The sequence below is a fragment of the Ambystoma mexicanum genome, chromosome 8 (genome assembly GCF_040938575.1).
Source record: "Ambystoma mexicanum isolate Mex_15411 chromosome 8, UKY_AmexF1_1, whole genome shotgun sequence".
Classification (NCBI taxonomy): domain Eukaryota; kingdom Metazoa; phylum Chordata; class Amphibia; order Caudata; family Ambystomatidae; genus Ambystoma; species Ambystoma mexicanum.
Genome location: NC_090929.1, coordinates 503882720 through 503906709, shown reverse-complemented (window position 1 = coordinate 503906709; position 23990 = coordinate 503882720). Strand labels below are relative to the sequence as shown.

At 50.7% G+C, this 23990-nt stretch overlaps 1 protein-coding gene across 3 annotated transcripts in view; it reads left to right on the top strand.

Moving 5' to 3' along the window:
• Nucleotides 1-23990, top strand: part of CFAP74 (cilia and flagella associated protein 74) — a 2332202-nt gene that overhangs the window by 1789641 nt on the left and 518571 nt on the right. For all 3 annotated transcript variants that reach the window (XM_069610170.1, XM_069610172.1, XM_069610171.1), the window contains exon 30: nt 22368-22505. In XM_069610170.1, coding sequence (XP_069466271.1) covers nt 22368-22505 — 138 coding nt within the window. The remainder of the gene's footprint in view (nt 1-22367; nt 22506-23990) is intronic.

Here is a 23990-nt window from a genome sequence, read left to right as displayed (position 1 = left end):
CTTTGCTCCCAAGCATTGAGCCCCTTGGAGAAGGTGCTCAATGTCCTGCATTTTTTGGCCACTGGGTCATTTCAGCGGACTACTGCCATAGTGGGGGGGGGGTCTCACAGGCCACGCAGTCACGCTGCCTACACCAGGTGTTGGCAATCATGACAGCGCACCCCTCAGTCCACAGGCACATATACATGCCCAGAACACCCGCAGAAAGGCAGGCCGTTGTCCAGGACTTTTACAGGGTGGCACACTTCCCCAAAGTGCTTGGTGCCATAGATTGCACCCATGTGGCCCTACGTCCACCTAGGGCCACTGAGCATATCTACCGAAACCGCAAGCACTGGCATTCCATCGATGTACAGGTGGTATGCGATGCAAAAGGAATCATCACCTCTGTCTATGCAAACTACCCTGGCTCCACCCATGACAGTTTCATATACAGAATGTCTGCCCTGAGCCGGGCCCTGGAATCTGGGCAACATGGCGAAACATGGCTCCTAGGTGAGTACAAATGCCCTTGCACATGCATGCATGTCACACACACACACACAAATACACAAACCCCAATAATCACAACCATTATCACCTCTCCAGGGAACAGTGCCTACCCTCTGAGCAACCACATGATGCCAATCCGGAACCCCACCACACCACCCCAGGTAAAATACAACGCGGCCCATATTGCAACCAGGGCCATAGTGGAGCGCACATTCGGAGTGCTCAAGGCACGCTTCCGCTCCCTTGACTGCTCTGGTGGGCCGCTACTCTATGCACCCCCTGTAGTGTGCAGGATCATTGTGGCAGCAAGTGTCCTGCACAATGTTGCAACACGGCAGGGCGTACCGGTGGACATGGTGGTGCCCCCACATCCCCAGGCACAGGCGCTGCCCATGGTTGTTGATAGGGCACGTGGCGAGGATGCCCGGACCCAGCTTGTGGACACATTTTTCACCTAAACTCCCACCCCTGCGGAGTGCACACAGGTCTGGCACATACCAGGTGACAATTGATGATGACAAAGAGACAGTCAATTGTCACAACCTTACCACCTTGAGATTGTTTCCATGGAAGTGCCACATTGTGTGCATCTCTAGGTACTTAAAAACAAGCAATCCTGTCTGACCAAAAGGCACACATGCAAGGTGTGAATCACACACACCTGCAAAACAGGCCATGACTATCACTGGTATGTCACTCAAACCCTCCCAAAGCACAACATGACATGGCAAGCAATAGCCATACACCAACACAGTACCAATAAGGTACACATTGCCATGTGAAAAATGTAAATTGGCATCAGACAATGATGCCTGACATGGAATCAGATGAAATGACTGACCAACAACCTCCCACCCAAAAGAAGTCATACCCAAATGCATTCCAAAAGTCGAAGTTGTAACATAACAATGAATGCCCGTCTACATGCACATTGTGCATTGAAAAATCAACACTGCAGCTTCTGTGTGCTGTGTCCACCTCCTGCAACACAATGCTCAGTGCACAGCACAGTTAACAGCCATTGCGTGTGATGCAAACCCTGAGCATCACATCTAAGTGACAAACCACATCAAAAAGCAAATTGGGCATGTACAGGATCCCCAATTGGTCATAGGACATGTGCTGCAGGGACACAGTGGGCACCAGAAGGAAAACAGAGTGTACACATGGACATGGAAGGGTGGTTGTACATGTAGTGCATTATAGTGCGAGTGTGTGGGTCAATAGGGACATGCACTCAACATATTCATGTGCAATCAAGTGACCATCAGTGTCCTCTACACATCACATGTGAACATTCACCATGTGTACACCCCAGCATGTCAAACCACAACTATCCCCTCACACCTGAAAGGTAAACACAACATATGAACAGGCATTGATCAGCAGAACACATCATGTACATAGGATACCACAATTACAATGTCAGGGTGCCCATCACACTGCAGGGCAAGGCAACTATCACCAACCAAGCACCACCCCTCCCTCACAAATCACCATGACCCACTGAAAAACTGCACCGGGGTTATGGAGCCTACATCCTTGAATTTCACCTGGTCACAGGATGACCTTTCCCCTTTGTCACCATCTCCCACCTTGTGTGTAAAAAGTTGCCTGCACCCTCAGAGTCCACGTTGATTTGCAAAAACACTACATCCAAGAGAACTCGAAGCAGGCCAACACAGAAGCCAAGCAAAAAGCCTGCAGGCAGAAAAACTAACCAGAACAGCCTCCAGTAGATGACTTGAAGTAGCAGTACCTCACAAAGGCCAAGTACTACCACAATGACGTAACGACCAAGGTAGCACAGGAAAACAATGTCACAACAGGATATTACCATGTGTGGTACATAATATACAATGAAGCACCACAAAACGGATGTGTAATGTCACTGCTCCCGTGTACAGGTGCAGGAGTGGCACGAACCAACCACCGCCACCGTGGTCTGGGTGGCTGCAAGATCAAACTCACACAGGCCTCTGAGACCCTGGTGGGGAAGGAGGGTCAGGTATATGCAGTCGGGACAGGCGTTGGCATACTGGATAACCAGAATGAGGGGCAGGAGAGGAGAGTAGGATTGACACAGGAAAGTAGGGAATGGCCAATAATGTAGTACTCACATTAACACATACACAATCATACCAAACTTGTTCATCATAAACATAGCAGAAATTCACTGAAATGGAAGTCAAAGAGAAACTTATCTCTGGGGTGAGTGCTGGCCTCCTGCCTGCGCACTCTCAGGTCCGGTAACAGGAGCACCTCAATGCTGCAAAGAGAGCCACAGTTAAAAATCTGTGCGTGCCCATAACACACAAACACACCACCAAATATGCCCCAAAGTAACAAACTACTCTACAAACAGACAATCTGGTGTGGATGCTTCGTACCCATACGTAACATTACCCCTGTGATGGTTCATACACAGTCAATGCAGTAAGTCAGGCACCGGTGGGTGCGTGGCAAATGGAACACCAATGTGTCACGAATCACACAACATGCAATGTTCCCTGGGTAAGCAGACAGACGCATATAGCAAGGTATGACTTCCAAACAAGTCGTGTTCCACCATGACCCAAATAAAGTAGGCAGTGCATGTTTCAAATTCTACATGGAAATGAAATGCACTGCACCGAGTCTGTCCCTTACCGTCTGTCCCTGTCAGCTACTTCTTTTCATGTCTCGGAACGCTACTTGAGTGATACAAGTGCTTGAATGGACCATGGTGGACCGGAGGGAATGTGCCACTGCCCCTGCAGGTGCCCCAGACAACCTTACAATCAACTAGCCATGAGTCCACCAACACATCTGAGCTGTATTGTGCTTTTCAACACCAATATTCGGCCAAGCTCACCCTCAGTGCTGCTACTAAGCATGCATGTGCAACTGGCTTGGTGGAAGGTTTGCTGTGTTGTGGCTCCCCTGTGTTGCTCACCTTGCCTAGAGTCCCTTGAAACACGTCAGCAGTTTTCGGATGTATGATTGCAATCCCTGTGCCTCTGCTTGTGCACACATGTGCATGTGGGCACCACCAAACGTGTCCAGATTCCAGACGTCCAATGGCCCTTGTCTGCTGGCAAAGGTGGTCTGGAGGCTCATCCCCCTGCAGAAAGGGCATGAAACACATGATTAATGCATTAGATTCATCTGTGCGTGTCTCTTCAGGCATCACATCACTGGACCATGTCAGAGATGTACATCAGAAATCACACCACAGTCCGTCTTTCACAGCCAAAGTGTGGAACACACTATCTACGTCATGAATTGCAACAAGCACATGTACAGTAAAGATAAGAAACATACTACACAATGCATGGCAATGAATGTACACATGAATCATGAAACACCCCATCTAGCAAAAGCAGAACAGTGGTCAATAACACCCCAATCATCCCCACTAGGGGTGTTAACACAAGTACCACAGCAGCAGACATGCCACAGATATGACAGTCCAAAGCCCTTGTGTAATGGGCTGTTACACCGAACCATCCTTGCGAGCCCATGGATAAGGGAAGCAGGAGTGGCATATGTGAGTCAAGGACCCCAAGCAGCAAACACATACACAAGACAAGCCTGAAGGGCCCAGCTGGAACCGACAGTGGATGCTTTCAAAAGCCACAAAGCACCACACTGTCACATGAAAGCACAATAGACAAGCAATTTTAAACTATATTAACTAATTACACTAACTATGAAAAACCTACTTTACCTAATTAAACTAACTATCAAACAGAAACTTAACTAACTAAACTAAAAGAAAAATCAAAAATGGCCACAAACGACCCGGGGGGGCACCCAGGAAGGGGGGGGGCAGGGTGCTGCTCAACACCCACATGCGATGATCCTGAGCCAAAAGAAAAACCTCCATGGGCTCAACGCCTGCACAGCCCGACCTATGTGGGAGATAGATGGTCGTCCGAGTCTGGCTCATCCTGGAAAGGAGGACATGGCACAGTAGCCTGGCCACGCCTAGCCGCAGCTTGCCCCTCGTCGGCAGCAAGTCTGCCGGACGGGTGAGCCTGGTTCTGTGTGGCGATGAAACGTAGGTCTGCATGCAGAACCTCCCGTGACGTGATACACGTGCTTCCTCTTGCAAGGTAGCACGTGTAACACGGAGTTCCTCCTGCAAGGCCTGGCTTGACAACCGCTGCACCTCCCGGCAAGCCTGTAGCTCAGCCGAGATGGTACGCTCAAGCTGTGCAAACCTCTCCTCTGACCGCTCCCTCTGGGACATCAGAAGGACACCCAGAGTGGATCTGAGGGAAGCATACTCCTCCCTCAGGGCCTCCATGTGTGCCTCTGTGTGAGCAGCTATTGCTTGACGCAGAGACGCCATTTCAGCCTGGCGCGCCCTGTCTGAGGCCTCCATGCCCAGCCTGAGCGAGCGGGCCGTGGACCGTGCCGCCTGCTGCTGGAGAAGCACCTGCCTAGCAGGGGGGAGCACGGATCGGGCCACACGCTCCATGCTCTCAGCGATGTTCTCCATTGCTGCCCCCTGCCGTTCTGAATTGGCAGTCATGTCTTGCTCCCACTCAGTATACAGCGGTTGCGCGCGGCGACTGCGTTGCTGGGCTTGACCCCTGCGGGACCCAAGGGCCGGTTGTCCTCGTCGTGTTGGCACCGCCCACGGCTGCACGACTACATGCCCCCTTCGACGTGATGTCCCAGGCACATCAGTGACTGGTGTGGAGGGTGACCCTGCGTCCCGATCCACCATGGGCGGAGGTTCCAAGACTGTCTTACCCCTCAGTGCAGGTGTCGCAGACAGAGGAGTATCCACATCAGAATCACTCACCCCTGACACATGGACCTGATGCTCATCCAACTCGACATGGACGTCAGAGTCGTCATCAGGGCTGGACTCATAGGCAGCCAGAGACAAGATGGCCTGTAGCACTTGGGGGTTTCCGTTACCTGATGTAGTGATACCAACCCTGTGCCTGGCATGACAACACCATCCTCCGGCTCTATTGCGTCATCATCTGAAAAATAGAGAGAAAAAAGGTCACTACACATGTCAGAAGCACACAACACACACACACACACACCAACAACATCAGGCAGACATGTGACACACAAAATAGAACCTGGCATGCATGCTGGGTCAACTTGGAATTGCTTCTGTGATCAGACCTGTTGAAAGGTGATTAGTCTGCATTGAAGTGGGTCTATGTAGTGCAGCAAATATGTATGTTACTCACTACCTACATGTCCAAGGACTCCATGGTGTGTGTCAGAAAATGTGAAGGCAGTGCAAGGTCAACTTCAGGCATCACGTGCAATGTACATTCAATTGGTAGCATATCTACAAGCAAAGCACCCCTCCACCCAAGTGCAAAAGCAGGGATGCCTAGCATGGTATCAAAAGGCTGACCATAGACCTGTGTATTGACAGACAGTGTTGACGAGCATCAACAGCTCCATGTGAGTCAAGTGACAACACTGCATATGATGATGGGACAGTAAGCAGGACACATGATGAAACGTCTGGAGGCCACCCACGTGTGAAGAGGACACTACACCAGTTGGACAGAGTCATTGGCCATTAAACAGGCTGAGGCCTGTGACCCACCGAGATTGTCACACCCTAAACATGTGTGCAACGCAGTACTGAGCCACAGTAGACATGGGAAGGCTGATGAAATGCCATGCAATGTATGTCACCCAGAGCATGAATGGGCACTCATGTCCCTGCGGGGCATCTGACCTCTGCACAGTACAAGTGAGATACCCTGCATCAAGAACTAAGGCTGTACCTGTCATGATGCCTACCTCCAAGGAGCCAGGTTCGACCCAGCAACCCCAGAGGTAGGCATCATTTCCCCAAGGGAAGTGCCAGCGGGCCCAAGCTGGGGCCCTTTGGACACAGTCCTGGCGCCTTAGGCGCCAGGCTCATGTTGGACCCCTGTCCTGGCGCCTTAGGCGCCAGGCTCATAAAGCTAGACATGTGTTCAAGTGTTTTAAGGTGCACTTACCTGATGCAGACCATGCTGCTACATCCAGGCCCTCTTGAGGCCTGAATGGAACTACTTTACCTGTGGAACTACTTTCCCCTGGGTGTGGTCGGGGAAGGGTACATACCTGATCGGTGGAAGGATACATACCTGGAACTTCTTCCAAAGCTATTTAAACCACGCCCGATCAGCAACTCACGCTTCGCGTTGTTCTGCTCCTCGCAGCTGGACGCTCACCGTGTCAGCTCCTGCTTCTGGACTTCAGCCACGCCCGTCAGCATCCTGGGTCACCGGCTAAGAGAGAATTGGAGAGAAAGAAGACCTTACCTGCTAAAGCTGCATCACAGAGACTTCACACCGACGATCCTGAAAGGGAAGACATCATTTTAAAAGCATTTCGCATCGATCGCTGCAGCGCTGCATTTCACTCACCTTTCCTGGGCACCTCCATCTTCAGCAGCGATCATCCGGATCCGCAGCCACATCCCAGAGCCTAGAGAGAAAAAGACAAGAACACAAGGTGAGAGAAGGAAGGGAATAGGAAAAGCTCAGTTTCCTTCTAAGACTTACCTGTTGGGTCATTCCCATTTCATTTCGGGTCCTGCCGCTTCCTGGCATTCCGGACCCCGGCCCCTATGGGGAAAAAAGACAAAGACATTGAATGAGCGAATGCAAAGACATTACCCGAACGCTCATCCAGAACTTAACTGTCATTTACTGGAACTGCACGTTTCACTTCGGGTCGGCGCCATATCTCCGGCATTCCGAACCCCGGCCCCTAAGGGGAAAAAGACATAAGCGTTAGCGCTTGCTGCAATAAGACAATGAACATTATTATTAAGCTTGAACTTTTGAACTTGCTACAGAAATCTTACAGCGCCTTACCTGAATAGTCAAGCTTATTTGAACTCCCATCAAACCTCAATCCAGTGAAGTAACTGGGTTTCAACGCGCCCCTGCATCAGAAGCAGGATGGAGAACTCATCCTTCCAGACCCTAAGGTGAAACTTCACAGGGAATCGAGGAAGGGTATCGTGGAGGGTTGGAAGGGAGTGGGAGGCTTGAGCATTATTCCGTCAGTAGGTAATACTCCCTTTTCACGCACAGGGGAATATTCCTGCGAGCCAGTGAGTCCATCTTCAGAGTCCTGCGCTTCACCATAGAAGAAGCATCAGCACTCGAAGCCAGACCTGCGCCTCCGTGGGAATCAGGTGAGCGTGACAGAACGCGAAGCCTACCCACAATTTCCCACCCGGGCGCTATGGAGACTTCCGAGACAGATCAGCTGGCCCAGCTTTTGGGGGAATTACGGGCAGAAGTGCACTCAGCCCGCCAGGAGACTAACGCTCTCAAAAGAGAACTGATCCTATCCAAGGAAAGAACAGATGACCTGGGCAAAAGGTTATTGCAGGCCCAGGCAGGGCACACTCCTTTACCTAATTACGGAGATACTTCCACATCAATGGGTTTGAATAACCCGGTACAAATCAATCTACCTGGACACTTCCCTTTGGCCTCGCCTGAACGTTTTGCGGGGGATCCCAAGAAATATGCTGTCTTTATGAACCAATGTCGTTTACACTTCCTATGCAGACCCGGGGCCTTCCCTAACGACCAGACCAAGGTAGCCTTTATACTATCTTACCTCAGTGGCAGTGCTGCCGATTGGTCTATTCCATTGGTAAATCAGGATGATCCCATTCTCCAGAATTTTCAGGGTTTCCAGGCCAGCATGGAAAGATTGTTTGCTCGACACTCTCAAGGACAGGCCCTTGATAACGAACTGCTATCCTTACGACAAGGTAATCAGGATCTTCTGTCCTACGTTGCCACCTTTAATAGACTGGTTGTGGAAACTGGATGGCCAGAAAACAAAAGGATCACATTGTTTCATCGAGGCCTGCGCGGAGAGCTTAAGGATGTTCTAGCTCAGATAGTAGATCCACCCCAGGTCTGCGGAGACTACATAGACTTGGTGGTTCAACTTGATCACAGACTTCAAAATAGAAAAGCAGATCGGTTCAAGTACGAAACCCGAGTACCGATCAAAACCCACGCTAACTCCAAGAGTACAGACGTATCCGAACCTATGCAAATCGGCGGTGTTAAAGGACCATTAACACAGAAGGAACGAGAGAGAAGGCGGCAAATGCAACTTTGCCTGTATTGCGGGACTTCCGGTCACTTTCTTCGAAATTGTCCGGTTAAACCACCTAAGAAGGTGGTTGGAGCCACAGATAACGATTTATTGACACCTGATTCGGGAAACGACCTAGCCAGACAAGCATAGGGGTCCGCTTACCGAGCTTGAAAACAAACTCTTTGACCTCACATTTTGTCATGCCAATGGTGCTCGTGGACCCAAAACAGCCTCAGCTGTTGCATGCTATAAAAGCATACATCGACAGTGGAGCTATTGGAAATTACATAGACCGTGAATTGGCTTCCAGGATTAAGCTCCCTCTCCGCCCGAAAGTAACCCAAGATGTCATTACTACAGTAGATGGAACCGAAATAGCCTCAGGGCCTGTAACGCATTCCACTGTTGAAATGACACTGGTGGGTCAGGATGGACATCGGGAAGCAATCGTGTTTGATGTGATCAAGGCCCCACAATTTCAAGTAATTCTTGGAATTCCTTGGTTAGAAACACATAATCCCAGAATTGACTGGCGAGCAAAGAAGATAGGTTTTCCTGACTGTGAACCAACTTGTTACCCAAGAAATCCAGTTATGGGTCTAGCCTCAGCAACTTCCACCCCTGTACACCTACCGTCAGAATACCAAGAATTCCAAGACGTTTTTCAGAAGGAACAGGCTAACACGTTACCTCCCCATCGGTCTTATGATTGCCAAATCGATCTGGTACCCAATGCTCAACTACCTTGTAGTAGGATTTATGCTCTTACGGAACCTGAGAACCTACAATTGCGTCAGTATTTAGATCAGTACCTAGCCAATGGTTTTATTCGCCCGTCCAAGTCTCCTGTCTCCTCAGCTCTGTTCTTCGTGCCGAAAAAAGAGGGCGACCTTAGAACATGTATAGACTATCGCGCCCTAAATCAAATAACGATTAAGAATCGTTATCCTCTGCCCCTGATCCCTGAGCTTATCGACCAGGTGAAAGACGCTTGTGTGTATACCAAGTTAGATCTCCGAGAAGCTTATCACCTGGTGCGTATAAAAGAAGGCGACGAATGGAAGACTGCATTCCGCACCAAATTTGGGCTCTTCGAATATCAGGTAATGCCCTTCGGTTTGTGCAATGCACCTGCCGCCTTTCAGTACTTTATGAATGATGTTCTTCGGGAACTTATCGACGTCTGTGTCATTGTTTATATTGACGACATCCTGGTGTACTCCTCTTCAGAATCCGATCACAGAAAACATGTTAGGGCAGTTCTTGAGAAATTGCGCCAGCACAGACTATTTGCAAAGCTCGAAAAATGCGTTTTTCATACCACAGAAGTGGAGTTTCTCGGATTCATCCTGACACCTCAAGGAGTCCGAATGGACTCGCGAAAGGTGGACGCCATCCTCAAATGGCCATCTCCTAGCTCGGTGAAGGGAGTTCAGAGCATGCTCGGCTTCGCCAATTTCTATCGAAGATTCATCCCGGAATTTTCCCGAACAGTCCAACCCATCACAGCTCTCCTAAAGAAAAACAAACGCTTTGAATGGACTCTTGAGGCCGAACAAGCCTTTCAGGACCTGAAAACCAAATTCACCTCTGCACCTATATTGAAGCACCCGCACCCAGATCTCCCTTACATTGTGAAAACCGACGCATCCAGTTCGGCCATGGGAGCTGTCCTGTCGCAAAGAGACCCAGAAACTAACCAACTACATCCTGTGGCCTTTTGGTCCAGGAAATTTTCTCCTCCTGAAATCAACTACGCAATTACCGACAAAGAGTTACTGGCTATTAAATCTGCTTTGAAGGCTTGGCGTCACTACCTTATCGGGGCAAGACAGACCATCAGCGTAATTACGGACCACAGAAATTTACAGTATTTAAAGACGGCCAAGGCTCAATCTTCACGACAACTCCGATGGGCTCTATTCTTTGCGGAATTTGATTTTGTAATTACCTATCGCCCTGGCTGCAAGAATGGTAAAGCGGACGCCTTATCCCGGATTGGCATGGAAGAACCCAATTTGAGTTTAGAACCTGTGCCAATCATACCTGAACAAAGAATCTTAGGCCTAACTTCATTGCAAACTATTGAGGACATCCAAACGCAAGTAAAACAACTTCTAGACTCTTCAGCCTTACTGGAATGGAGTCAAAAGGGTCCTCATTACACCGTTAAGGATGACTTACCCTACTTCCAGGAGCGGTTGTTTCTGCCTAGTAAAGAATTGCAAGAACTTGTTATTGCCCATCATCATGAATCACTAATGGAAGGACACCCTGGTATCGCTAAAACAGAGGAAAAAATCAAACGCCACTTCTGGTGGCCTTCTTGGAGAAAAGACATAAAGTCTTTTGTATTGTCTTGCGGAATTTGCGCCCAAAACAAGGGTAAAAAAAAAAGGCCAGCCGGCCTACTTCAACCCTTGGATATTCTACCGGCACTATGGCACACCTTGTCAATGGACTTTATAACTGACCTGCCTCCTTGTGCTGGTTACAACACTATCCTTGTAATTGTGGATCTATTCTCCAAAATGGCCCACTTTATCCCTTTAAAAGGTTTGCCTTCAGTATCCACCTTGGCCAAGGAATTTCTGGAGAATATAGTTCGCATACATGGTTTCCCTTCCATATTAGTCTCGGATCGTGGAAGTCAATTTATCTCCCATTTTTGGAAGAAGTGTTGCCAACTAGCACAAATAGATGTGCGGCTATCCACCAGCCACCACCCCCAGACCGACGGACAAACCGAGAGAACCAATCAGACTCTCGAGCAATATCTTCGGTGCATGTTACATCAATCCGAGTTAAATTGGAAAGACATCCTTTGGATCGCAGAATGTGCATACAACAATTCAGTGCATTCTGGAACCGGACAAACTCCTTTTTATACTTTGTATGGTCACCATCCTCGGACCTGTGATCTAGATCCACCTCTGACCCTGGAAATGCCTGCAGTAAATCATCTGCATTCCACAATAACCCATGCCTTCAAAGAAGCTGCAACTCATTTACAGCAAGCCAAGAAAAAGTATAAAGAAAACGCTGATTTGCACCGAAGTAAAACTCCTCCTTACCAAGTAGGAGATCAGGTATGGCTAGCAATGAAACATTTACCCCTCAAGGGCCCGCGAACCTTCAATCCCAGATTCATAGGACCTTATCCCATCAAGACTATAAACAATCCCGTGGCCTTTAAACTGGATTTACCGTCTAACATGCGTATTCATCCAGTTTTTCATGCATCACTTTTGAAGCCAGTACAACTAGGGACCCGACTGTCCAAGCCTCCAGACCCAGTTCAAATTGAAGGGGAATTAGAATTCGAAGTTAAAGACATTTTAGACTCCAAGGTGTTAAAGTCCAAACTCTTCTATCTTGTTGACTGGAAGGGATATGGACCTCAGGAGAGATCGTGGGAGCCTAGTAACCATGTTCACGCACCTCGATTAATACAAAGGTTCCACCGGAGATTTCCGAACAAGCCAAAACCCCCGGAGGGAACAACCTTGGGAGGGGCCTTGAGGGGGGGTACTATCATGATGCCTACCTCCAAGGAGCCAGGTCTGACCCAGCAACCCCAGAGGCAGGCATCATTTCCCCCAGGGAAGTGCCAGCGGGCCCAAGCTAAGGCCCTTTGGACACAGTCCTGGCGCCTTAGGCGCCAGGCTCATGTTGGACCCCTGTCCTGGCTCCTTAGGCGCCAGGCTCATAAAGCTAGACATGTGTTCAAGTGTTTTAAGGTGCACTTACCTGATGCAGACCATGCTGCTACATCCAGGCCCTCTTGAGGCCTGAATGGAACTACTTTACCTGTGGAACTACTTTCCCCTGGGTGTGGTCGGGGAAGGGTACATACCTGATCGGTGGAAGGATACATACCTGGAACTTCTTCCAAAGCTATTTAAACCACGCCCGATCAGCAACTCACGCTTCGCGTTGTTCTGCTCCTCGCAGCTGGACGCTCACCGTGTCAGCTCCTGCTTCTGGACTTCAGCCACGCCTGTCAGCATCCTGGGTCACCTGCTAAGAGAGAATTGGAGAGAAAGAAGACCTTACCTGCTAAAGCTGCATCACGGAGACTTCACACCGACGATCCTGAAAGGGAAGACATCATTTTAAAAGCATTTCGCTTCGATCGCTGCAGCGCTGCATTTCACTCACCTTTCCTGGGCACCTCCATCTTCAGCAGCGATCATCCGGATCCGCAGCCACATCCCAGAGCCTAGAGAGAAAAAGACAAGAACACAAGGCGAGAGAAGGAAGGGAATAGGAAAAGCTCAGTTTCCTTCTAAGACTTACCTGTTGGGTCATTCCCATTTCATTTCGGGTCCTGCCGCTTCCTGGCATTCCGGACCCCGGCCCCTATGGGGAAAAAAGACAAAGACATTGAATGAGCGAATGCAAAGACATTACCCGAACGCTCATCCAGAACTTACCTGTCATTTACTGGAACTGCACGTTTCACTTCGGGTCAGCGCCATATCTCCGGCATTCCGAACCCCGGCCCCTAAGGGGAAAAAGACATAAGCGTTAGGGCTTGCTGCAATAAGACAATGAACATTATTATTAAGCTTGAACTTTTGAACTTGCTACAGAACTCTTACAGCGCCTTACCTGAATAGTCAAGCTTATTTGAACTCCCATCAAACCTCAATCCAGTGAAGTAACTGGGTTTCAACGCGCCCCTGCATCAGAAGCAGGATGGAGAACTCATCCTTCCAGACCCTAAGGTGAGACTTCATGGGGAATCGAGGAAGGGTATCGTGGAGGGTTGGAAGGGAGTGGGAGGCTTGAGCATTATTCCGTCAGTAGGTAATACTCCCTTTTCACGCACAGGGGAATATTCCTGCGAGCCAGTGAGTCCATCTTCAGAGTCCTGCGCTTCACCATAGAAGAAGCATCAGCACTCAAAGCCAGACCTGCGCCTCCGTGGGAATCAGGTGAGCGTGACAGTACCACACAGCATATGTCTGGAAGATTGGTTGCGGGAAGTTAGCATGTACACAGGAAGCATTAACAGGGAAGTACCCAACGGCAATATTGAAGCAGACCAGTGCAAAGATGGAATTGGGGTGCAGAGCGGGGGGTGGAGGGGCAAGGGAGCATGCCTACATGGAGTACCCGCATGCAGGCAGAGGACACATGCACATCAGTCATGCTATGACATCGTGCCTGGGCTGAGAGGAAGGTCACCCCACGCTACATGCAGAAGGGCCAGTGAGCTCGGACATGGACTGGAGGGGCATCCTGGTAACCAGCATGTGAGTAGGATGCAATAGTGTTGATGCCGACAGACCCCGTCTGCTCCACATGTCCACCATCCAGCAGAGCAGACATGCATCACGGAAGCATTGCATTACTTGCACATCCGAACCATGTACACCTCGCTTGTAGTGGCAATCATGCATAACACATCCCACAAGTAAAACACACACGTCCTCAACAAATACGCATCAACACTCACTGGACTGGGCATCAAAGTCCGGCTTCTCTCCCACTCCTTCGACCGATCAGATGTTATGAACTCCGCAACAAGTGACTCATGCGGAGTGAGGAATTCCTCCTCTGGTGCAGGCCCACCACCAGTCACCAGAGTCAAGTTGTAATTAGAGGCACGCTTAGCCTTAGCGCTGGGTTTGATGTCATCCAACGCTTTTTGCACTCTTGCGCCGTGCGCACCTCATGGCCGAACGCACTGACATTTTCCGCAACATGCTTCCAGTGGGTATCACGTTGGGCAGCCATAGTCTGACTATTGGCACCCACTAGCATGTCACGGCTGTGGCCCCGCACGTAGCCCGCGAGGAAGTCCAGTTCCAGGTTGCAGAAAGGCTTCTTCTGCGACGTGCAGGAGGTCGTGGCTGTGTGTGAGGTCCCAGCCTGTGCTGCAAGTGCAACCTTCCTCCTCTTGGAATGTGGCTCAGACCCTGGCAGGCTAATGCCGCCCTGACCAGTATGGCCAGTGTGTTCAGTGGATTGAGCCAAGGGAGTGGCAGGTGGAGGGACGATCAAAGGCCTGACTTCTGTCAGTGGCAGCTGGGTGCCCTCTAATGGGCCCTGCGCAGCAACATCCGCTGTGGCAGGGTCATTGACCGCAACTGTCCTGGTTGGCAGACTCACAACCGGGGTGTTGTTGGGTGCATCTGCCCCTGCACTTGCCAACACCCGGCTGTTTGGGGCAGCAGATGACTTAACTGCCCCAGGGACACGTGTCTTGGTCAGGGCAGCCCTGCGTGCCCCTACCGTTTCCCTCCTGGCCTGTTGGAAATCTTCCAAGGGCTCCTCCAGTGCCAACGCAGGCTGCGCTGGCAGACCCTGAGCCTGGGTGGCGGTGTCCACAGCTGCACCTGCAGCTACCACTACCCGTGGGCCCGTGGCAGTCGATGGAACGGACTGCCGGGTCACACGGGCGCCAGTGCCAGATGCAGAAGCTGCATCTCCCAGAACCACAGGGGGTGGTGGCATGACTGCACCGACACACGGCAGGACATCGTGCTCAAGTCGCGCACCCCTGCCTCTTCCCCCTCTGCAGCTGCCCTGGACACCCTGGCGTCCCCCTACTCCCTGGTCACCCAGCCACGTCCCTGACCACTCCCGCCACGAGGAGTACGCCCAGCTGAAGCGCCCCTCACCTTTGGTGGCCTCCCAACCATGGCACAGATGTAGTAATGCCGGCACAGATGGAGTAGTGCCAATGGGAGGTGTACACCACAATTGACCTGGGAAATTGGGGTGAAGGGGGTGGGAAGCAAGATGTTAACAGCCCCCCTGCACCTGCAAGGCTGTATGTGACCCCGGTGATGTAGTGACGGGTCACGCAACGCTCAGGCACCCCAAAACTGCTGGAAAACCGTGCACGCAACCCTGCAGCCTACGTGCGTGGAATCAACCTCCCGCAGTACGCAGTGGCACCCAGTAACACGAAAATCGCATACGCGTAGGACACGCAGGCTACTATGACATCAAAAACGGTGCGATACACAGGGGCACCCGCAGTGTGAAAAATAGCGTGCGCGACTCACCGTCTGACTAGCGCGATGCAGAAAAACACGCGTAGCCAATCCCCCCCGCCAAAAGAAGAGATACGTCCTTGATAGCTGTGAAGTTGTGATGGCGCGCAAAACAACAGGAAGCAGCAACACACGTCGGTCTCCACGAAAGGCACGTACAGCAAACTGCTGGCCCCGCTAACCTTTATCCCATGCTGAGGGAAACGCCTGCGAGTGTCACGTCACTTACGCGCGTAGGCCCTTTCCTCGGATTACACGCATTCACACGGGACGTGCATTTATTTCACGCACGCGCTAATCCACTATGCCCACGTCACGGGGGAAACGCCTGCACACGCCCCCGTGCCTCACATCACAGAAGCGCTTACACGCGAAGGGCCTTTGGTCCAATGAAATCGCTGACGTGCTCACGCGCTAAGGGTCTTTCCTCGAATTACACGCTGACGTGCAAGATTTTCACGTGCCAAATCACTCCGTATCAAGCTAGCCATGCGAAAACACAATGAAGACCATGCTCCTGCCCTGAAGGCCATTTTCCTGCCCCCCAGAGCCCCGAGCACGCTCCCACCAGCCATCTGCTGCTGCCTGTCTGCCTGCTGCCCACGTGCCCTGCTATTTGGGGCCTGCATGTCAGCCATCTGCAGGGGTCCAGTTGCTGTGTCCACCCCTGCTGGAACAGAAGACTCCCTACTGGGATTCCATCGCTCCACAGCCCAGCCCCAGAACCCAGTTGCCCACCCACTCCTGCCTCTGGGGTTGCTATGTCGGACACATCTCCATCTGGCACCACTGGCAACCCCCAGCCAGAGAGGCAGAGGGCCACCAGCTTCACTGCCACCGAAGTTGGTGTCCTGGTGGAGCATGTCCTGGGGCATTATGATGCCCTCTTCGGAACAAGACGCGCCAACAAGGAAGGACGGGAGAGGATCTGGGATGACGCAGTGGTTGCCATCAACGCAGAGGGGGTTGCAACCCGCAACTACCAACATGTCAAGAAGCGCTGGGAGGACTTTAGGCCCAAGACCCTCAACAAGGCCCGGTGCCTCGCGGAGGGGGGCCGGGTCAGCCTGAGAAACATCCAGGTGAGGGTCCTGGAACACGTAGGCCCAGCGCTCCACGCCCAGATCCTTCGGAGGCAGACCCGTCTGGAGTTGAGCAGTAAGTGGCCAAGCATTGCTGTGTGAGACAGGGCATGTTGCAGTGTGCTGGTAGTCCGATACTTTCCTGTATGTGTGACATAGGCCATGTATGGATGTGTGTGTGCAGGGACATCATGGTCATGCATGTGGGACCAGTTATGTGTGAACCACATGGTAGGTGCATGTGTTTTAATGCAACATTGGGACCTCTATGCAGAATGCACACCTGAAAGCATGGCAGTCTCTGTTCCTGGACATGGAGGGGGGTGAGGAGTGGGTGCTGATATCATATACATGTATGGGGTGTGTGTGTGTGTGTGTGTGTGCGCGTGTGCACGCGAGAGAGAAGTGTGTGTTTGACTTTGAAACGCCATGGATGCATGTGACTTTGAAGGCAACATCTTGGTTTACAGGGGCCCTTGTACATGGGTGTTGATGTTGATTGCAGGCGCCGGGAGTGTTTCTGCATGTTGCATGCATTGACCCATGTGTTGTGGAAGGACAGGATGGAAGTGACATTTGACAGTGCCACTCATGTGTTATTGCTTCCTGTCTAGGGTATTTTGTGCTGTACCCTGATGCTTGTGTTCTATGTCTCCCTCTATGCAGCGTCAAGTGAAGAAGAGGGCGGAGACGGCGCTGTGGAGCCAAGCGGCGGGGATGCTTCCACCGGGCGGCGACGCAAGGCCCAGCCACCCTCCCAGGAATTACCATCATCCGGGAGCGAGGGGGCTGGTGCCGCGTCTGCCACAACGGCTGTGGCGGAAGGGCCGGGTGAGCCCCCACAGGGGCTTCCAATGGCGGAAGACGGTGTGGAGACATCCAGGTTGGTGGTCTCCACAGAGGAGGAGGAGCCCGCTACTGAGCCGCACATGGGGCCTGGTGGGGGTAGTACCATTGGTGCAAGTGGTGCAGTCCAGGACCAGGGTCAGGAGGCAGCACACGTCACCGCGGAGGGGCCTGTGCATGTCGCTGTCCTTGACCCTGTGACTGCACCATCATGCACCAGCAGGGAGGCCCTGTCCCAGGCCCGTCTGCAGGTAGGGGAGAGTGCCATATCACCTGCCTTTCCACTACCTGCGGGCGAGGGGTCCCGCAACCGTATGGGATCCGTCCTGGTGGGTGTCGCGTTGCACACGCGTGACATTCGTGATGACGTGCGTTGTTCCTGGGCGGAGAAGGCACGCCATCACGAAGAGCAGCAGTGTGACGTGACACTGCTGGGAGGGGCCCTTGTCGGTGGGTTCCTACATGTGACGTGCACTCTGGCGGACTTCTCCTCTGTGGAGGCTATGCGCCGGTCGTTCCCCACATCGTCTTCCGGCCCAGATACCACCAGGGCCCCCTGTGGACCTGGCCTGACCAACACAGCCAGCTTGGTGGAGATCCCATCCCTGCCCCACAGTCGGGAGTTGGCGGTCCAGCAGGGGTAGACACCACAACTGGAGCCCAGCAGATGCAGGATGTGCAGGCACCATCGGACAGGGCACATGGACAGCAGCAGCAGGAGCAGGCTGTAGGTGGGAGCAATGATGGCTCGGGGCCATCAACATCGGAGGGGCAGGCATCGGCCATAGGGCAGGAGGATCCAGGAATGGGAGTGTCTTCTGTGTGGCTGCGGTTGGGCCAGCAGATAAGTGCGGAGCGGCGGCGGGCAGAAGAGGCGCGGCTCACGATGGTCAGGGCGGAGAACTCCATGCGTCGGGCGTTGAGGCGGGCAGAGTGCCTCGAGGCAACTCGCAGGGAGTTGGAACAGGCCATGAGTGCCTCCCTGCGAGTCCTCGGGGCCAGGACAGAGGCCCGCCTCCGGAACATCGACATGGAGTTCGATAATGCCCTGGCACGGGACACCACAGAGTGAGCCGCTGGACTTGCCCGCCGCCATTGTATATAGTTAGATAGTGTTAGGTTTCCTTTTGTTTTTTCTTTATTTTGGTTGCGCTTGGACAATACACCACGTTTCTGTATATAGTTTTTTATTAGGTAGTATTGTTGATAGGTTTCATTTCTTCAGTTGGGCTCATAGACCCTGGATTGTTCATCTGTATATAGTTCACCATTGGATTCTTCTCTTTTTTTTTATTTCACCATGGAGCAATGGATTTCTTTGGATTATGATTTCTTGTTTTTCAGTTTTTCAGGGACATGCAGCTTTTCTTTTTTTTATTACCATTGTTGTTTGTTTGATTTTCATTACATTCATGTTGTGTTAAATAGATTTTTTTCTTCATACTTCGATGTGTGTTATTATCTCATTGGTTTCATGCATGTCATGATATGGGTTTTCACATTCACTTGCAACCATTGTGTGTGTGTGACGGACATGTGTTAATTTACATACTTGCCATTGGGGTTGTATCATGTAATTGCTTTTTCTTTGTGGGTGGATGCAATAATTGGTTGGGTCTTTGGGCTGGGGAGGCTGGCCATAAGGGCCATGATTGAGGATCGTCATGACCTGGGGGCAGGGGGACATGAGTGGTACATGAGTGGGGGCCTGCTGGCAGGTGCCCCGCACTGCTGGGGGGTGGGGGTGCAGTGGGACGTGAGTGGTACATGAGTGGGGGCCTGCTGGCATTTGCCCTGCACTGCTGGGGGTGGGGGTGCAAGGGGACATGAGTGGGGGCCTGCTGGCAGGTGCCCTGCACTGCTGGGGGGTGGAGGTGCAAGGGGACATGAGTGGGGGCCTGCTGGCAGGTGCCCTGCACTGCTGGGGGTGGGGGTGCAAGGGGACATGAGTGGGGGCCTGCTGGCCGGTGCCCCGCACTGCTGGTGGGGTGGGGGTGCAAGGGGACATGAGTGGGGTCCTGCTGGCAGGTGCCTTGCACTGCTGGGGGGCGGGGGTGCAAGGGGACATGAGTGGGGGCCTGCTGGCCGGTGCCCCGCACTGCTGGGGGGTGGGGGTGCAAGGGAACATGCGTGGGGGCCTGCTGGCCGGTGCCCCGCACTGCTGGGGGGTGGGGGTGCAAGGGGACATGAGTGGGGTCCTGCTGGCAGGTGCCTTGCACTGCTGGGGGGCGGGGGTGCAAGGGGACATGAGTTGGTGATCAGTAGTGCAAGGAGACATGTGGCTTTGCTGGGGGGCATGCCCATGTTGGGTGGGCTGCCTGCGGGACATGACCAGGGGTGCAGGGTAGCCCCCTGTGGTGTGGGCTGCCTGCAGGGGCCGTGGAGGGTGTACAGGGAACATCTGGGAGGACCCACACTGCCAAATCACGTGTAGGACTCCCCGGCACCCCGAAATACACGTACCCTGCTGAAATTGCGTGTGAAACTTCCCACGAACACCGTAATACACGTACCATGCTCTAATCGCGTGTGAAACTTCACGCGAACCCCAGTTATACACGTACCCTGCTGAGATCGCGGGTAAAACTTCCCGCGAACCCCAGTTATACACGTACCCCACTCACACAGGGCCTATCGCGTGTGAAACTTCCCGCGCACCCCTGAAATACACGTACCCTGCTGAAATCGCGTGTAACACTTCACACGCACCCCTGAAATACACGTACCCAGGCCAATCGCGTGTTAAACCTCCCGCGCACCCCTGAAATACACGTACCCTTCTGAAATTGTGTGTAACATTTCACGTGCACCCCTGAAATACACGTACCCAGGCCAATCGCATGTAAAACTTCCCGCGCACCCCTGAAATACAGGTACTCTGCTGAAATCGCGTGTAAAACTTCCCGCGCACCCCTGAAATACACGTACCCTGCTGAAATTGCCTATGTAACTTCCCGGGGACCCCTGAAATGCATGTACCCCGCTCGCACAGGGGCAATTGCGTGTGAAACTTCCCGCGAACCCCAGTAATACACGTACCCCGCTTGCCGTGCTGGTACAGGGTTAGCGCAGCCCTTTACGCTGGATTGGGGATTTTGATGGCTTTTCCCTGTGCAAGGGGCGTTCTTGGGGGCGTAACTGGCGCTGCTGCAGGGTCGCTGCGCCACTGTGCATCCACGGCTGGTTTTGGTAGCTGAAATCCATGAATACGCTGTGCGCGGAAATGGATTTTAACGCACGCAGCTGGCGCAGAGATTCACACGCGCACACTGTGCGCAAGCCGCATGCGCCACTTGTGCGCTAAATTCTATGAATTACCCCCTTAATCTTCCCGGCGTTTGCAAACCAGCGGGAGTGCTTAACACTGTGCTGCTGCGATATTAAAGCCGGCGCTTGCCAGCCGTTGCGAGCACTTTCCATGGTGATGTCGCAATATTGAAGCCATTGTTTGTGTGCTGGAGGGAGTGCCTGATGTAGAGCTGCCGCAATGTTGTAGCTGGCGTTTGCGAGCCAGACAATGCTTTAGTTTCTGCGTGTACCATGAAGCGCATCAAGCAGGCTTCGGTCTTTTCTGTTTCTGCTCGGCGATAAGAGAAACTAAAGAACGACTTTGCAGAGAGATGCTAGCAACATAAACAAGAGTTCAAGCTCCATTTGTAGTGCGCTGATGCGCATAGTGTTCATAGTTTTAACTGTAAGAAAGTTAAATAAAATAAATGAGCATAATAAAAGCAAGAAGAACAATATTATTTATTTTTGTAAGACACAGTACCGAAATGAAACAATACATTAGCCTCACAGCCCAAAGGCTAAATCTGTAATTAGCTGTATCTGTTTTTTTAGAACTGACGTTCCGTAGAAGAATCTAGTAGTATAGCTAAAATAGTAGTCCTGAAGAACAGTAAGCACCAACATAATAAATAAAGAGACAGCCTTTCTCAGAAGATATTTTTATTATAACTGCGATTGAGAAGGAACCAAGGAGTTTAAAGAAGAAGCACACTTTTGGCTATCTTTTAAGAAGAGAGGAGAAGATTCAACCATGACGAATAGCTACAATTTGGAAATGCAGCCTCTTGGCAATTTAGCAGAGGTTCCAGGTATGTTAGAGTAATGGCAGGGGAGGGGGGAATCTAAGTTGGGCAGAAAGAGTAATTACAGATTAGTGATATAATGTACCTCTCATTACATATCTCAAGAGAACCCTGGGTGTAAGAAGACATTTTTTTATTTAATCGCATACTCCTTTCCCTCTGGAGTGATAAGTGCACTGTTTGTAAATATTATGCAGTGGCCTGAACACTTTGGAGCGGTGGTGAGGCCTGCAGCTTCTGCGGTTTTCTTAAAAATCCAGACATGCATGGGCTGCTAAATTAAGTATATTGGCAAATAACTAACTACAATACGCTTAAATCTGGGAGATGTAATGTTAGATGTTTGATGGGCCTGTAAAAACAATAGGGGTTGAAAGGCTGATTCTACTCTGTATGAAATACCATTATCATAGCTCGCTCTAAGTATTAATTTAAAATACTTTCATAATTGAACTTTAATGTGTAGCTGCCGAAATTGAATTTATTTGCATGCTGTACATATTAACAATTTGATTCTAATCCAACAAGGCAACATCCGCCGAAGGGTAAAGATACTGGCACAAATTCATATGCATTTAAAGTTTACATATGAAACAAAAGTGTTGGCTAGAGTCTATAGGGGTGTACTTTTCATAGGCTTTAATGCAGGCACAGATCATTTGCACTGTAGCTAAAAGGGAATGTTGCTTTTTGATGTCATTTTCAAGCTACTGGACTCATTGTGCTTTTGACTTATTTTTTCTTTCTAGCTCTGATGAATATGCAGCTGCTCTTGCCTCCCTCTTGAGAAGTTTCAGTGGAAAGTTTGAGAGCGTCATTGTACCCTGCTTCGTCGCCAGTCATGGGGAGCTTGGTGATCCTAAAAATCCTGGGCCCCTAACTTACAGGTATATCAGCAGTGCTGGCAATGGAACAAATGTACTCTGGGAGTCTCTTCGTGGGGTGGGGAGGTGGTGGGTGCTGGAGGGAGAGCAATGTGGAAGCCCCAGCCTCAGTCGAGCAGCACCCAATCTCTTCAAGGAACCCAATCCTGGTGATTGGCATAAAAGCAAAGTACATCATTGTAAATTAAATATGTCTCTAATTTTGATTCAGCAAGAAACTCTTTTGGGCAAGTTAGGCATGTTTTTGCTCTCTGCTCTTTTTATTTGTCTTAAAACGTAAGTTCTATGGGAAATCTATTTCAAGTAAGGATTTGGGTGAATTCCAGCTAAAAAACAGATATTTAGCTTTGGCCAAATACTTAGTTTGTTTTACCACTTGAAGCTGAATAGTTTCTCATTCAAAAGACTTTAAGTGCTTTTTGACTGTGTTCTTGGAATCATTCAGACATGCGATTTTCAAATAGCTATTGAAATGATAAATACGCAAAATCTGCAGTCACTTCTTTGATTTAATTCTGCCAGATTAGGTATGATATTGGAAGAGTTTCTGGCCTTCATGTGTGGATAAGACAAAACCTTCATATGGCACACTGATGTGGAAATCTCAATATGTTAACTTTAAAAAGAGAGGACTCTAACATGCATTTTACAATTGAAAACAATTGAGTTGTGGCAAGAGTTTAGCAAATCTCAACAGATTAACTGTATTTTCTTCAGTCTAGTTGACTTTCTGAAGAACGGTGTGAGAAATGGCTATCCAGGTATTGCATTGACAACCAAACCATCTAACACCAAACCATCTAATTTCTTTCATCGAAATACCATTCCATAGAATGGCCATTTCGTTGAATAAAATTCGATGGATCCATCGAAATGTAACGTTAAGATTAGGGGTTAGATTAGGGTTAGGGTTGGGTTAGGGTTAGATTAACGGCTACATTAGGGTTAGGGTTGGGGCTAGGGTTATTTTAAGGGTTACATTAGGGTTAGGGTGGGGGCTAGGTTTAGATTAAGGGTTACATTAGGGCTAGGGTTGGGGCTAGGGTTAGATTAAGGGTTACTTTATGGTTAGGGTTATTTTAAGGGTTACATTAGAGTTAGGGTTGGGGCTGGGGTTATATTAAGGGTTACATTAGGGCTAGGGTTGGGGCTAGGGTTAGATTAAGGATTACGTTAGGGTTAGATTAAGGGTTATGTTAGGGTTAGGGTTAGGGTTAGGGCTAGAGATAGGGTTAGGGTTACATTAAGGGTTACATTAGGGTTAGGGTTGGGGCTAGGGTTAGATTAAGGGTTACGTTAGGGTTAGGGTTGGTGAGCGTGGGGTTTGGGGGGCCTGCAGGGGGGACCCCCCCCAATATACAAAAAAAGTTACAAGGAGCTGGCCAGTGCCGAAATGTCAGCACTGGAGAGCTCCCTATAACGTTTTAACGTTGCAAAAAATGCATGGAAATGCTATTTTGTACAGGTAAACGTGCATTTCCATTGAAA